This window comes from Lichenostomus cassidix, chromosome 21, assembly GCF_008360975.1.
Source record: "Lichenostomus cassidix isolate B80296 chromosome 21, HeHo_3.0, whole genome shotgun sequence".
Lineage (NCBI taxonomy): Eukaryota > Metazoa > Chordata > Aves > Passeriformes > Meliphagidae > Lichenostomus > Lichenostomus cassidix.
In genome coordinates, this window is record NC_139501.1 from 4,642,239 (window position 1) to 4,657,968 (window position 15,730).

At 45.2% G+C, this 15,730-nt stretch overlaps 1 protein-coding gene across 5 annotated transcripts in view; it reads right to left on the reverse strand.

Annotated features, from left to right (window-relative positions):
* Positions 1 to 896: 896 nt before the first annotated feature.
* VPS13D (vacuolar protein sorting 13 homolog D) overlaps positions 897 to 15,730 on the reverse strand; it is a 92,387-nt gene continuing 77,553 nt past the window's right edge. For all 5 annotated transcript variants that reach the window (XM_085080013.1, XM_085080015.1, XM_085080012.1 and 2 more), the window contains 3 exons: positions 5,774 to 5,905; positions 2,008 to 2,248; positions 897 to 1,354 (listed from right to left, as the gene is read on the reverse strand). In XM_085080013.1, coding sequence (XP_084936139.1) covers positions 1,223 to 1,354; positions 2,008 to 2,248; positions 5,774 to 5,905 — 505 coding nt within the window. In that variant the 3' untranslated portion in view covers positions 897 to 1,222. The remainder of the gene's footprint in view (positions 1,355 to 2,007; positions 2,249 to 5,773; positions 5,906 to 15,730) is intronic.

Below are 15,730 nucleotides of genomic sequence, written 5' to 3' on the forward strand. Positions count from 1 at the left end.
TATCTGTGCAGCAACCTGTAATCTAAAGAGAGTGTATTCACTGAAACTGCTTTTGCAGTGTGAGGTGCCAGAGGTGAAATCATTGTGAGCAGCAAATCAAGGCAGAGTTCCTCTGAGGAGAAAAGCAGAGCAAGGGCTGAATTGTCAGCCCAGTGTGTTGTGCACTGGGGGAAGCAGGTTCATCCTAAAATGTGCTTTAGAGAGAAAAAGAAGTTAATATATATATATAGCTGGGCTAAGACCTTACAAAGTATTTTACTGAAAATAGATAAATGTTGAAAAGCATCATGCAGTCTAGGAAATGAGATAGCAAAGAGATCAAAAGGTCCCTGTCACTGGGAAATGTCTGATTATTGCTCTGGTTTGAGATGGGGCCCATTTAGCCACTTAGCTTCTCCCCACAAAAATGTAAACAGTGCAGTGCTTTGGAAAACAGCCCTTGGGAGTGGAGCTGCTCGAGGGATCATCACACTGAGCTGCTGGGAGTGTCAGGAGCACAGGGAGGGAAGGGTGCTTCTGCAACTCCTGCAGAAACGAGTCAGAAACAGGCCTTGAGATGCACACTGAATGTAAAACTGAATCCTCCCTGTACTGTTTACCAAAATGCAAGTTTTTGTTCAAAGAGAGGCTGACATTTCAGTGGAAGACCAAGTTTCCTGTATTTACCTGTATTAGTGAGTTAAGAAAAAACAACAAAAAGCCCACTAAAAATGCCCCCTAATCACAGTGTTAATTAATCACCCTAATCATGGTGTTCAAGCTCCAAACCACAGCACACCTGTGCTCCAACAGCTCAAATTAATTCCTAATTTTATTTTTTAAAGGTTTATCTACATTCCTGCACTGTGAAAATCAGTTTTCTCTAGGAAAAAAAAGAAAAGACACAGAGAGAAGGGTTGGTGTCAGGTAGTGCAGTACGACTCAGTAGAGCTCCTTTAATTTCTTTACACAGTAAACAGACTCATATTTATACCAACACCCTCTGCCCGTCGTATTTACATGGACACTTGTACATATATACATGTTAGCAAAATACAGGGCTTCTCCCAGACCCAAAGCTGTGTCAGCTACACCTCTGGTATACAACTAGTGCTTAAAAAAGAAAAGCCACCTCTTTTGTTTTCTCTAAATACTAAAATTATATTTTTTTCCTTCTCTAGTCACACAATTGTGGCTCCAGCCTGGTGCTTGCAGCTCTCTCTGGCAGTGAGGAAGTGGATTTTCAAGAGTCCAGCTCGAGTTGTTCTTGATTTTCACTGAGTCTCAGCATCAGCTGCTGCTCATAGTAAAGGCTCTTTGCATAGTTGATTTCTTGGGACAGCTTTACTGCCAGAGCTTCTGATTTCACTTTCACCTGAAGAAAGAAAGGGAATTTTTCTTAATGTGCTCCTGCTGTCAGCTAAAGCACAATAGATTTTAGGTTTGAGGTAAGGGACAGGAAGGTTTCAGTGGAGTTTCCCTCTCAGCAGTGAGGCTGGAGCAAGGAGAAGCATGAAGGAGCACCAGGTGCACACAGAGATACTCAAGGGTGAGAGGAAGAACACTGTGCCATATCTGAGGTTACTTTGCCTCCCCTCCCACCTTTTCTCTGGCTGCTCTGTTTGGAATGTGGACTGACTTGGGTCAGGGGTGAGCTTGTAACTGGGCCTGCAGAGCAGCAACTACTGCCATGGCACAGAACATCAACAGTGCTTCCAGTGTTACAGACCTCACAGTCAAAAATACTCCTTGTAGGAGAAGATTAAACACACAGCAAAGTACCCAAGTTCCATTTATGTGGTCAAGTTAAAAGCCTTTCACAGGTAAACACATTTCTTCCTGTTACTTCCCTGCCCACAGGAATATTTTAGGGTTTTCCTTTCTTCAGGTTTCTCAGGAGTTGAGGGAGCAACATCTACACTCACTGAAAGCTGGGCAGAGGTGTTTTTAGAGCTGACAGAACAAAGCCTGTGACTAGAACACTTTGGTTTTGATGGAGCACAAGGGGAAAGGGGTGCCAAGTCTCACCATGGGCCGCTGCTGGGAAGGGCCTGGCATGGCCACACCACTGCTCGTGTTCACAGCCTTCTTGGTGAGCTGGATGTACACATTCCCGTGGTCCTTGGACACCAGGCAGTGGTACAGGTCATCATACCTGACCTCCAGGAATATGGAATCCCTGTCTGTGCAGTCCCCACTCTTCAGGAAATACACAGCCTTGGAGGAGATGAGCACACAGTAGCTGTCGATGTTCTCCACTGCGATGAAGCTGCAACAGAGGTGGAAACATTATTAGCCTAAAGCTAAAAGTAGCAGATTAACCACTGTCTTCACCTGTTGTGTGACCTTCAGAAGTCTGTCAGAAAATGCAGTAGCACAACATCTACAGTTCATCTGTATTTAATTTAAACAGTTTAGAAATGGAGCTGATGAAGGACCCTTTCACCTAGTTATAAAAAGATCATGCTGTAAATCAAATATTAGTGCTGCCTGCCTGGCCACCAGCTTTGGGCATGACAGGGACACATAAAAACGTCCTCTGACAAGGCTTAAGAACAGCAATTTCCTTGCTCTGCAGCACTGCAAGTCCTAATGCTGAAGCTGAATTGCAACTAACTTGATTTTCAGAGTTGGTAAATGAGAGGTTTGCAGACATTTCTGACAAGAGCATTGTCCTGTAACCCTCCTGTGCTGCCCTGCTCCCCACACCTCCCTGCCTTCACAACCAAAAACAAGTTGAACCTGCTGCTGGGATCAGTAGCAGAAAAGAGAAATTAGCTGTTTAACACAGGGTGAGAGGTTAAGCAGCAAGCAGGTTTCCCCAGGGAGATTAGGCTGAGTGATGAATAGGAAGAGGGAGAGAAGAGTGAGTTAGGAATATTGAGAGTTATGATGGCTGAAAAGGCTGGTGTGTAAAAGAGTAACTGTAAGGTGCAAAAGTGAAATGGATGTTGAACACACAAATGCTTCTCCCCCACTTCTGATTTACTACTGAAATGAACCTCATTAATGGGGCTTTTTAAATGCTGAAAAATTCAGCAACTTGCATGTGAAATCATAGCTGCCTAGAGTAATAGAGCAGTGCTAAATAGAGTAATAAAGCTCTGCCAAGAGCCCCCATGGCTGACGTGCATCTGGACAAGGAGGATTCTCCTGCTGCCAGGCAGTTGCCAGTTGCTGCCCTGTGAGCCACAAAAAAAGCTCATTAAACCTGCCTGCTGTCCTCACACACAGCAGAATCCTCCACTGCCTTAGAAATCAGTGACCTTTGTCACTACTCAGTGTCTGGTAGACAGGGAAGTTCTCCATCTCCAAACCCACCCCTGGCTCTACCAGTTCAATAACACTGTGCACAGACTACTCTGAGCTGCAGCCAAATAACCCCAGAGCTATAAAAGGGATGTTAATAGTCCATAATATGGCAAGAGGTCAGGCCATGGTTTCTTTCTGTGGTATAAAAGGACAACTGCAGAAATTCTGCATTCCCAGTCCTTTCAAAGGCACTGCTGTGCACTCAACTTGCCTTTCCCTCCCTGCAGTGTCCTTGCCCTGCTCCCCTCACACTGCACACAGCAATCCACCCCACTCTGTCCTGTCAGAGCTGAGAGGAGCACAACCAGCCTCATTAAAAAGGACCTGCAATGCACTTTGCCCAGCTCTAACCCTGGATGAAGCTCCAGCACGGGATAAATGAACTGTGTTCCTTTAAGTGAAACAACTGGAAGAAAAGTGAATTTCAGCCTACAGGAACCCAGGTGAAAGACAACATTAACAGAGATCCGGAAAGCAGCAGCTGCCCTGCAGTTTTCCATCAGAGTTCAAACACTTCAGGGTAAGGCTGTGCCTTTGAAATTAGTTAAATAGGATGCAGAGTGACGTTTTTTATGGAGTGTCACAGAAAACTTAATTTAAACCCGGAGCAGCAGTACAGCTGCAGGAGAACAGCCTGGTGCCCTGGACAGCACATCAAACAGGAGGGTTTGAGGGAGGCCCTGGGTCTGCTGGGGTCACAATGCCACCAGGGACACCAGGACATCCCCAGGGAGCAGCAGGGCACTGCCAGCTCTCTCAGGTCCAGGGACAGCACTGGGCACTGACCATGGCTTGGATTTGCTCTGTGAGAACAACACATGATGCATCTACTTCTCCTTACCAGGACTTTTACTGGTGGCATGTATATATTGAGAGGAATGGAAACAGAGGTCAGCGAGTTAATGGAGAAGCCCAGAAACATTAGCTAATTTGTAGTTCAGGCTCTACATTTTGTTCTAAGTTTGAGTCATGCATCATTACCTTTGCTCTTGCCAACTGTTACTTTCCTCTCGGTGTCTAGTTCTTAAAATGGGTATTTTTAACCTTTTCAGACACTATTGCAAGATATAACTTTTTTTTTTTTTAAACCCACACATCTACACTATTAAAAATATCTCAAATTAATAAAACGAAAAATTAAATGAAACATGATCCAGTAGAACAAAGTAGAAGCAACCAGATCTCTGGAGAATTTGTGGGTTTTTTAACAACATCAGGAAGTAATTACACAATATTTTCCAGAAGTGAAACAGAGAGCCTAACTGGAAAAAAATGTGGAAACATTTAGTTAGAACAGTAGAGCAAGGTATTAAACCCCCTTTTATGGATTTAACTCTGAAGGAAAATATGCAAATAATCAGGTCTTTAAATGTGTTTCTGATTATGATACTAGGATAAAAGTCAGAGGCATAATTTTGTACTTATTTTCCATGACAAGAAACACTGTGTTCCTGTTGAATGATGTTCCTAATGGTGAGAGTCACAGTGAATGAACAGTGTGACTTGATGACAAAGGCCACTGCTCTGCTATGGGCTACACTGCTGGCTTTTTTTGGTCACAAATTGCTCTTTCCAGTCTCCCTGCTCAAGAGCCAGGCTGAATAGGGACAAAGATCCTGAGAGGAGAGGGAAACAGGATACACTGAGTGTGACCTCACAGGGCCACAAACTCTTCCTCAGGCAGAACCTGGAGTGGCACAGAGAGCCTGCCCAGTGACCCCGTTGAACCTGAACCTCCCTCTGCCAGCTCCAGCAGCAGCAATTCCCACCCTGTGCCTTGGCAGATGCCCTGATGGGTGACAGACACAGCATGTGACACTATGGACTGACACAGCTGATCAGCAGCTGTGCTGGAGATTGGGCAAGTGATGAATTCTGCCTTTAGACCCCAACCAACACACTGACATCCCCTGTAGAATCACAGAGTATTTGGGGTTGGAAAAGCCCTCTGAGGCCATCAAATCCAAGTGTTCTCCCAGCACTGCCCAGGCCACCACTGACACATGTCCCCAGGTGCCACATCCACATGGCTTTTAAATCCCTCCAGGCATGGGGACTCCACCACTGCCCCAGGCAGCTGTGCCAGGGCTTTGTGACTCTCCAGGAATAAATTTATCCCAACATCCAACCTAAACCTCCCCTGGTGCAACTTGAGGCCATTTCCTCTCCTCCTGTCCCTGTTCCCCGGGAGAAGAGCCCAACCCACCCTGGCTGCACCCTCCTGTCAGGAGATGTGCAGAGCCACAAGGTCCCCCTGAGCCTCCTTTGCTCCAGGCTGAGTCCCCCAGCTCCCTCAGCCCCTCCTGGTGCTCCAGACCCCTCCCCAGCTCTATTTCCTTTCCTGGACTTCCTCCCTCCATGTCCTTGTTGTGAGGAGCCCAGGAGACCATGTGCCTGTGTGTGAAGCAGTTTGAGACACGAAGACACGACAGCAGCAAACAGAACAACTCAAGAGTAGCTATGTAAGTGGCTGTGTACTCACAACTCGTCCTGGATGTTGTCTGTGAGTTTAAAGAGCTGCTCCTGGCCCTCTGCCTGGCTCTCCACGTAGCGGGGAAGGAGCCCCTGGGGTCCCCTGCAGCACCGGGGTTTTCGCACTCGCTCCGCCTGGGTCCTGCAAGAGACACACAGAGGTCAGCTGGTGCAGCCCTTCCTTCCCCTGACACCTGCAGCACACAGTTCTGGTCATTTTGGGATAGGAGATGTGACAAAGCCTTCAGGAATCCCAGGTCTTCACAAACATGGCATGTAGATCCTGTAAGCCTTGGCTCTGGAAGGCGTGGTGTCTACTCATATATTTGTATGAGACACAGAACCATACAGTAATAAAAACAGAATAATTTTGTCAGCAATGAAGGGGCAAGTAGCTAAAGTAGTAGGAATAACTGACCTAAGCAGAGTATACTCTCTGAAGATCTGGGAATGTATTTATCAGCAGTTTTACTGCTTTGACTGATTCTTCTCAGTGCTCTATAGAAAATAAGAGTGCAAAAACCTAGAGAGAGCTCTCACTGATGGACAGTGCAGGAGATTGCAAACTCTATAGTTATAGAAACAGCAACATGCAGTTAAATTAAGACAAGAGAAAATGCTCATTAATTAGGGTCCCTGTAGCAGGGTTTAACATACTTTACCCTTCTGTGTGTCTATTGAAATGCCAATAACAAAGACACACACGTGTGGGCTGACAGCCATCAGAGGTTGATTCTGGCCACAGCTCTGCAGAACTGCAGGCTCGGTTCCTCCCTTAGCAGAATTTTGTTAAAAAATAATACTCTGAATTCCTTCAAGCTCCTGGAACGCCCTGCCCCTGAAGAATTGTGTTCCAGGCTGCCGAGCCCTGCTTCATTCCCTGTCCCTTCCCAGCAGCATCACTCTGGGGCTGCTCCATGCTATTTCACAGCTCTTCCAGGCTACTGCTGTTACAAATTTCCCAGCCAAGTCACCATTTTGGATTAGTGCTCTCCCTTCCCATCCTGACTGTAAAAACCCTGCACAAGGAACTCCAGCCTTTCTGATCCAGACACAGGAGGAAGGTCCCACGGAGCATCACCTCTGCTTCTGAAGCTGTCCAGCACCAGCACAGAGCACTCACCTTCTGGGCTCTGCGTTCTGCAGATGTTTTCTCTATAGCCTCATTTCCTTGACACCTTTCCCCCTCACCTGAAGCCTGGGCACCCTTTTAAAATGTGTTTTCCTTCAAGTTTTTGATGACCCTGAATGCAATGGCTAGAGCTGTGCTATTAAGTACTGTGGCTCTGGAGCAAGTCACCTCTCCTGCCCCTTAAATTCCTTAGATATAAGCAGAATTCACCTGCACCAGGTACAGCATTTTTGTCTTTCTAAACCTGTGTAATGGGTGAACAAACATGTGCCTTTTTTTACCTACTAGACTCTTAAAAAGTAGTAAACAAAAGTGTTTGTCTCCATGAATGCAAAATGTTGAGACAAAGTTCCAAAGAAATTTAAGAATTCCAACCAGTGTAATTCACATCTTGCTGCTTGTCCTACTTCCTAACTTCCAAAAGCAGGAAAATGGCAAAAGATCTCTAATCCAAGAAGCTGGCTATTAAACCTCTCTATGGCACCTGTTGACAAGTTCAAAAGGTGACTGTCTGCAGCCTGAAGGTGAGTTTTAATTAACAGTGGCCAATCAATAATGTTTTGCTGAGACACTTTCCATCCTGCATTCAGGAAGGTTGGATAACTGGGACAGAGCAGCTGCACCCTGCAGTGGGTTTGACATGACCCATCCTTCAAACATTCCCCTCTGCCAGCCTCTCCAATGTTCTGTAGTACCTTCAGGGATCTGAAGCACTGCAAGCAAGACTGCCCTAAAAATGGGGATAGAACAGGGCCTTGAAATCCCATATACACTCTACCTCCAGGGAACTATAGTTATACCTACTGGTTTCTAATGTCTGGCTCAAAGCAGGTCAGAGAAAAAGCACCAGTACCACAAAGGCACTAGGCACCACAACCTGGATTTCTGAAGGTTTGGCAATTTCTGAACTAAGGTTTTGTGTTTCAGTTTTGTTTTTAAATGGAATAAGCATTTCAGAGTACAAGTTCAGTGCTCACTCTGCCCTCCACACTCAGACACTGGCCCTGGTGATAACAGATCATTCCCAGCTTGGTGACAAGGCCAGCAGCTCTCCAACCCAGTGCCACTTGTGCTGGACCTAAACTGCATTGATTTAGTCTGTCACCCCCTTGGCAAACTGCTCTGTTTGGTCTGCACAGCTAAAAACATTCCACACCGCTTGAATTTTTTTTAATCTAAAAATTTGTTCTACTGTCTCAAGTTACGTCCTGTAAATAATAAGCAAGCCTGGTGAAATCCCAAAAGCTGCAGATTTGTCAAGCAGAGCAGGCAGCAGTGCCCACATCTGGGTTCCATTAGCCAGGCACTCAGCAGATCTGCTGATTCCTTTTTAATAAGCACACAAAGGCAATACAAGGCAGGAATGCCCTCACGTCTGCCCAGCACAGCAGGGAATGGTGCTGCTGCATGGAGCACAAAGGGAGCTGGAGACAAACCCTGCAGCCCTGCTCTGCTCTGAGCTGAGCTCTGGAGCTCTCACTGCAGCTACTGCACACTGGAATTGTGTGGGGTTAACTGGTTTGGGTTTGCTGAGCAGCTCAGAGTCCAGCTGGCCAGTTTTAAACCAGGAGTTTTGTAATCAAACATATCACCAACCCGAAGAAGGAAGCAGTCAGGTATTAGTGGGGATAATTATTGACTTAGGTTGAGAAAACGCTCCAAGAGAGAGAATTCTCCAGAATCACCTGTCCTTGTCCCTTCACTCCATGTTCACCCCATCAGGTACACCCACCCATCAGGTCTGTAGATGTGAATCCTGCAGAGGTGCATAAATACACAGAGGTTTTGAGAACAACAATTGTTACTCATCTTTGAGGGTCTCTTGGACCTAAAAAAATCCCCTGAAATGTCCCCTGAGTTCCTTGACAAAAACATTAAAAAATAAAATTCCCAAGGCCTCAAAGTTTGTATATCAACAGACGTTGGTCTGTTAAAACAAACCATCCCTCTTCAAAAATGATTTAGAAATTATTTACAAATTTACATCTTTCAGTTTCCTCAGTATCACACCCAGAAAAATTATTCATACTAATACAACCTTAGGAAATGTAGCAACTTCTGAGAAAAACCAACATGGACAAACCCCATGACCAGCACAGTAATCACTGGATTTCATTCAAAATATGTATCAGGGGAATTTCTCATCTGGGTAAGAGAACAGCACTGGCGACCACAGATCTGTTCAAAAACACAACCTGAGCATGGACACCCCAAATTCTGCACAAAAAGGGAAAGATGGAATTCTGGCACCTGGAAGCAGTATTAAATGGAGCAGGCTCCTCTCAGACCTGACCTGCTGCAGTACCTGCCTGACCCATGGCCACACCCCAGGGTGCTCCTGGCTTTGGCTTCCCTCCCAAGAGATCCTTCAGCCCCAGAGCTCCCCCAAAACTCTCTAGGAATCATTTCCTTCAGCCAGACCCAGTTCCTGCTGCCAAAACTTCAGCAACTGTCACCAGCAAAGGTGTGTTCCAGACTCAGCACCTCGTTATCCCAGCCCAGTTAAGCAGTAACTTGCTGGTTCTGGTACAGCTCAAATTCAGTGTTTCCATTGTAAGCTCGTTTTTTTTTCAAGTTTGCATAAAATTTATTGACAAAAGCCTGCTCTGGACTGTAGCTTGGCATACTGACTTTCAGCCTGGGAACCATTTTTATCCCCTTGAAATAATTATAAAACAACCTTAATTCAAACAAAGGAAAATGGCAGGTAATGTAAGACACAATTGAAAAGCTGCTGGTATTTTCAAGAAATAATAAAATCAAACTGTTACTGGCTCTGGAAAAAGTCTGCTTCCTAAATACAGGGAGTGCTTTGCCTGAGGAGCCTTCAGTGCATTTCAGACATTAAAAGTGACATAATCTGATAAGCTAAGGGAGGAATAACCTTTATCTTCTACCATAAAATACCCAACTAAAATACCTGATGCACTTACTCGAGTTCCAGACTGACTTGCACCTGCAGCTTTTCATGAGGATCACCATCCCATGCACAATTTCCATGGACTGCAGAAGGAGGATGATGGGAGTACACTGACACTGTGCAAAGCACACTATGGAGTGCCAGAACCAATCAAATGCTGAACAATGTACACCTTAAAAAGTGAGCTGAGAACTCAGCCATTCACAGCAACAAACTCTGGATGCTGCAGCTTGGGAACAGGAGGATAACAAATGAAAATAAATGTATGCCACTTGTCATGGGGTCTGTAGTGCACATCACACCTCTGCACAGCACTAAAAATCAGCTATTTCCATGTCTCTTTCTTCACTGATGCACTTAACTTTGTTTCATGTGCTGAGCCCATGTGATGAGCAGGAATATTCCCTGAATTGACTGAGCAGAAGGGGAGAGACAGCAGGATTTTGATGTGCCAGTTCTCGGCGTCTGAGAACATTTACTGCCTTGGGCCTAATTTCAGGAAAACATGTGGCAATCTAGATTCCCTGCTCCCTGGAGATTCTACTGGTGCTCTGTTTCAAGGGGTCAGTGCAGTTGCCTCCCTCCCTGGACTTTGGGGTGCAGTTCCCAGCAGGCAGATCCTGATCCCAGAGCTGCAGCACAGCTCTCCACGGGATTCACTCACTGCTTCCAACACAGATGCTGCTAAGGTGTGTTAAAATGCACACACAGTGCAGTCAGTTGAGTGCTGGATTTGGCATCAGAATGTCTCAGTTAGATGCAAGAATGTGTAAAATCACGAGCCAGACAGCTCCCTGCTGACTGCAGATCTGAGGAAGCTCATATGTGCCGTTTATTCCAGCAAACACAAGGAATATATTGTGCTTGTTAAACGTGTTCCCAAAATGCTAGTTTCAGGCAGAAACATGCAAATAAATGGTGCCTAGGGTTAAAACCTCCCACTTACAGTCAAATCCCTCCTCTTTGGAGGGATCTCCCAGCTCAGATGCTGCAGACCTTTAGCTGACCCAACATGCCTTTAGGAGAGAACAGCATGCTCAAGCAGCAACTGTTTAACATGGAGGTTGTTCCTGCCAGTTTCTTGGAGATAGAGCTTTTCTCCCCCTTCCCTTTTCTTCTGTTCACCAGATCAAAACAAAATTGAGACTTACTCCCCGGGTTCATGATTGTACACAACCTCATCAGGCTCCAAGTGCAAAAGGAAGTGAGAAGAGATTAATTAAGACACAACCTAATTATGAGATCCACATTAAAAATCCAACATCTGGGTAAAGTGTGTGAGGCTGCACTGCAGACAAAGCACTGACACCACTGCACTCTGGGCATCAACCTCTGGCACTCACCTGCCACCTCTGCAGCAAACCCCACACTTTCTCCAGCACTTTGGTAACATCAAGCTGAAGAATTTGACAAAACATAACACTGACATCCCAGGTTCCAACCTCCCCCAGACTCCTCCTGTACTGATTACAACGACTGCAGTTGTCACCTTAAAAAGTTTCTTGTTTAACCAATGTGTTGAAAATGCTCCCAACTCACCTTCTGACTTGATATAAAGGTGGTTCTTATCAGGGATTTCCTGCAAACACCTGTCTGAGAACAGGAGCTGAACATGCCTTAGTGAAACCAGAGTGCTCAGGGCCACAGCACTGCTCAGCCTCAGGGCACTGTGAAAGGGTTTAAAATATTATATGCAGCCTGCTGCCAGTTGGATGGAGTATTGCTCTTATGTCTGTGCCCATGGAATCCCAGATTGGCTTGTGTTGGAAGGCACCTTAAAGCTGTTCCACCCCTGCCGTGGGAAGGGACACCTCCCACTATCCCAGGCTGCTCCAAGTCCAGTCCAAACTGGCCTTGGACACTGTCAGGGATGGGGAGTCGTTTATAATGGTGCTATCAGTGCTGGTCAAGCAACACCCAGCTGGACTAAATGCAAATACAGTCACTTTATTTCAAATGTAAAATACTTCAATCTAACAGGAATTCTTCCATGTTGTATTCCTGCCTTTCTGGGAAAGCAAATCTACTTTGGGAAAAAGAAAAAGCAGGGGCTCTGCCCAGCATCAGGACAGTGACTCTGGCTGTGCATGAGGGACTGTGTCAATCAGCTCTAATGACTGGATGTTTCTTCTCTTTCAGACCCTCCTTTCATACTTCTCAGTGACTACAACTGGGGCTGCAACAGGCACAGCAAAGTGCTCTTGCACAAACCTCACCCAACAAAAAGCTACTCACGAGGTTTGTTTTGATTTTTAAAGTTCACAGTTGCAAGAACAATTCAGATCAACTGGCTGTACTTACAGAACTGATAAAGAGCATTCCACATGTTAACAGCAACATTAGGTGAAAAAATTATCTATAAAAATACCAGCCACATGCTAAATGAGGTGACATCAAGGCAATAAATAGCTCCATCTGTATGAAAGAGTTTGCAGAACAACCCAGAAGACATCTCTGAACAAAAAAGTAACTATGGATGAAGTAGCGCTGAAAAAAAAGTAGGTTGGATTTTTTTTTTCTTTTGGTTAAAAAAAATAGATCCATTTTCCATATTTTTCCACGATCACTTTATAAATCTGCTGCACGTTAGAAATCAGACACACATGTACGTTTTTCCAAGCGCGGAAAGTCGAAGGTTTACATTTTACCAGCAAAGCGCCTATTTGTGAATGGCAGCAGTGTATATTACAGGCAGTGTGAGAGGGTTAAACAGGACAGCCTCGACTCTTTATAAACTTTTGCCCTCTGGATATGTACTCATTGGCTGCTGTACAAGACTCGAGCTGTATTACACGCCTTAACGATATGGTTCAACTGTCGGTCAGGCTCGGGGCTGGCGCTGCGCCAGACCGCAATCAATGGGACACAAACCTCCCCCTTTCAGATCATCACGAAGGCTCATATTATCTCCTTTTTGTCGTGCTGGTTAAATTTATGGAGCAGAACCCCGAAGCTGCATTCCTTGGCCTGGGCCGGCCCACGCGGGCCTCCCTTTGTTTGGTACTGTAAGGAGCGTGCTTTGGAGGATTGCGGGGTTGTTAGTTCAGGCACTGACTGTTTGCTCATGACTGAAATGAAAAGAGTTCAGGGGAAGGGCAAAAGGACAGCACAAGTGTAAAACCCCATCCCAGCAGGCCCTGGGCTCCCATCTACCGCTCCAGCCTGGGACTGAACACAAAACCTCAGTTAATGACAAAGGGGAAAGGCTGTCTAGTGACAGGTAAACAGCCTGGCAGCACCTGAGCAGCACCTCCAGCTCTGCTGCTTTCAAGCAAACCTGTAATTGCTACATTAATATGAACCTCGATTAAGCTGGCTTAAAACACTGCTTAGAAGTGATATTAGTTTTAAAGCAATGCCGTATCTTTTTGTTTGAAAATAAAACCCATCAGTGGCAAATGACCACACAGTTTATTATTTCTCCTGCTTTGAACACGTGGAGTAACCTCAGAGAACCCAGTAGTTATTATTTAGCAAGGAAATAAGACACAAAAGGACTGGAAATACAGTATGGAGAGAAGATTTTCAAGGTAAAATGAAAATACCCATTTTTGTCTAAAATGGGCATTTCCTACATTGTTATACTTGGTCTGAGGATGAAAAAAATCCACCCCTGGGTATGTTCAGACAGTCTCTACTCGAAGTTTTATTACTGTGGTAAATAAACTGCACTTCTTGATCCCAGTACTGACACCATTTGCATCCCAAATCCAAACCACCGCACTGTAACAGCTACTGAGAAGAAATCAGTTTTATCCAGGCTGAAACCAGGGTAAAATCACAAACTAAGGATGCAAGAAACCCCTAATGTGATCTCAAGGCAAAAGAACCAGGAGTGAATGGAAAGACTCTATTCCAAATCCACACAGCAGAAGCAAATACATCCATGGAAAAACCCCAAGGACTCTCAGTGGTTGTGCAGGAAATACAAGGTGCCTGTGGACTCATTCTTCAGCACACTAAATACCCATGCTTGCCTTCATCACTGTTAAGACTGAAGCCACCCCAGACTTGCTGTACCAGACTTCACCCCTGTGCCACCAGCTGTCTCAGGCCAGGAGGTCACACAGTCACTGCTATTTGTGTATTACAAATAAGTACATAAACAATCCCTATGCAGCTATTGCACTGCACCACTTCCATCCTTCCCGCTCTTTTTATGAACTGAAAATCCTAGAAAAAGGGCCAGAAGAGATGATGAAAGCCCACAGGACATGGATGCCTGACGGGCTGTCCTGGTACATTCCAGCAGACACGGCTGGTTGAATAAAGCTTTTGTTCCTTCCTGCTGGGCAGACGTTCCCAACTTAGCCCACCTCGTTCTGAGCAGGCAGATTTGTGAATGGGAACTGCAAATACTTGCTGGCCCAGTCTTCAATGACTTTTTAGTTGGTTCTGTGGATGGTCATGCATGAATATGTATTTTTTCTTTACCAAAGACTCTCCAATTCTGTTCTAGGAGGCACCAAAGCAGACTAATTAAGTCTGCAGCTCTCTGGCATTGTTTCCACCCAAGGCAAGTGTTACGTAGAATACACCAAGACAGCAGCATCCTTTAGCAGAGATGCTGGGATCTAAAATTACATGCATGCCAGAAAACAGGAAACACGCAAAACAGTAAGAAGTGTTCCTTTTCCTTTTCGGCCTTTGAGTCCTAAAGCTTTGGCTGAAATAGAAGATAATTAGACAGAACATGCAGGCTCTAGAAATACAAGTATTTCCAGAGGACATAAAACTTTCTCCCTGTCTAGCTGCATTCCTTTGAGTTAACAGCTAAATACTGTGAAGCAGCCACAGAACAAGAATTCCACTTTGTGAAGCAAATACTTCACGTCACGCAAAGTTTAAGTAGTAGAATAAATCTGTGGTAAATCCAACAAAGAATTTATCAGCTCTTTCAGAAGGAAGTTCACAATTGCTTCTATTTCTGATGGACTATGCCAGGCCAACATTACAGTGTCTTGGATTTAACTGAACTGGAAAACATTAGTCACCTACTGCTAATGTCTGTCTGTCCCAAGAAACTTCCCATGGCCTCCAGAAGTGTTGCACTGGGAAGAGAGCAAGTTCTGGACCCATGATGTCCATTTTCAGCCAGCTCTCCTTTCATACCTGACCAGACTAATACAACACAATGCATTTCCCCTGCTAACTCACACCTTTTCCAGAGCAGTTACTGCACACAGTGACATCAAGCTGAATCTGGACCCAGATTTCTGCACTGAACCAGCCCAGGCAGCAGTTAGAGTCGAACAGGAGCTGGGCATGGCTCACTGGATGCAGCACCTTTCAGCACAGATGGAAACACAGCTGCCCTTATATCATGGCACTGGTAAATAGCTGGGGGGTGTGGAGGCCACCACAGTAACAACTCTGCATTCATTCATCCTTTTGAAATTATTTATTGCTGTTAATGAATGGGCATCTAAAGAAAAAGACAATTTCGCATTTAGGCTTGGTTAACCCCTGAGCACTGCTCACTTCAGTGTTTTCCATTTTCACCATCTGTCCTCCCATGCCTCTGTCCCTTGATCACAGTGTGAAAGCACCCAGGGTACCTTTCTGCCCTCAAATATCAAGTTAAACACTAATGTTTTAGCAGGAAATCCTTCCTACTCACAGAATAGCTGCTGGGATTTAGAATGACAGCCAGTCCCTCACAAAGGCTCCCTGTTTAATGCCAACAGACATGTCACCACTGGAGAGCCCAGTGCCTGTAGAGTTTTCTTAAGCCAGGTTTTTGTTCAGTTTAATACATTCTGTCATGGCAAAGCAAAAAGGCTTAAACACAAAAAGTTACACAAGTCTTAACTAAAGGTCTAGCCCTCCCTATTGGAATTTAAATCATCTACAGCTTCTTTCTTAAATGTAGGGTGCATAAAATCCCAGAGGGACAATGTGAAGGAGCTGCACTG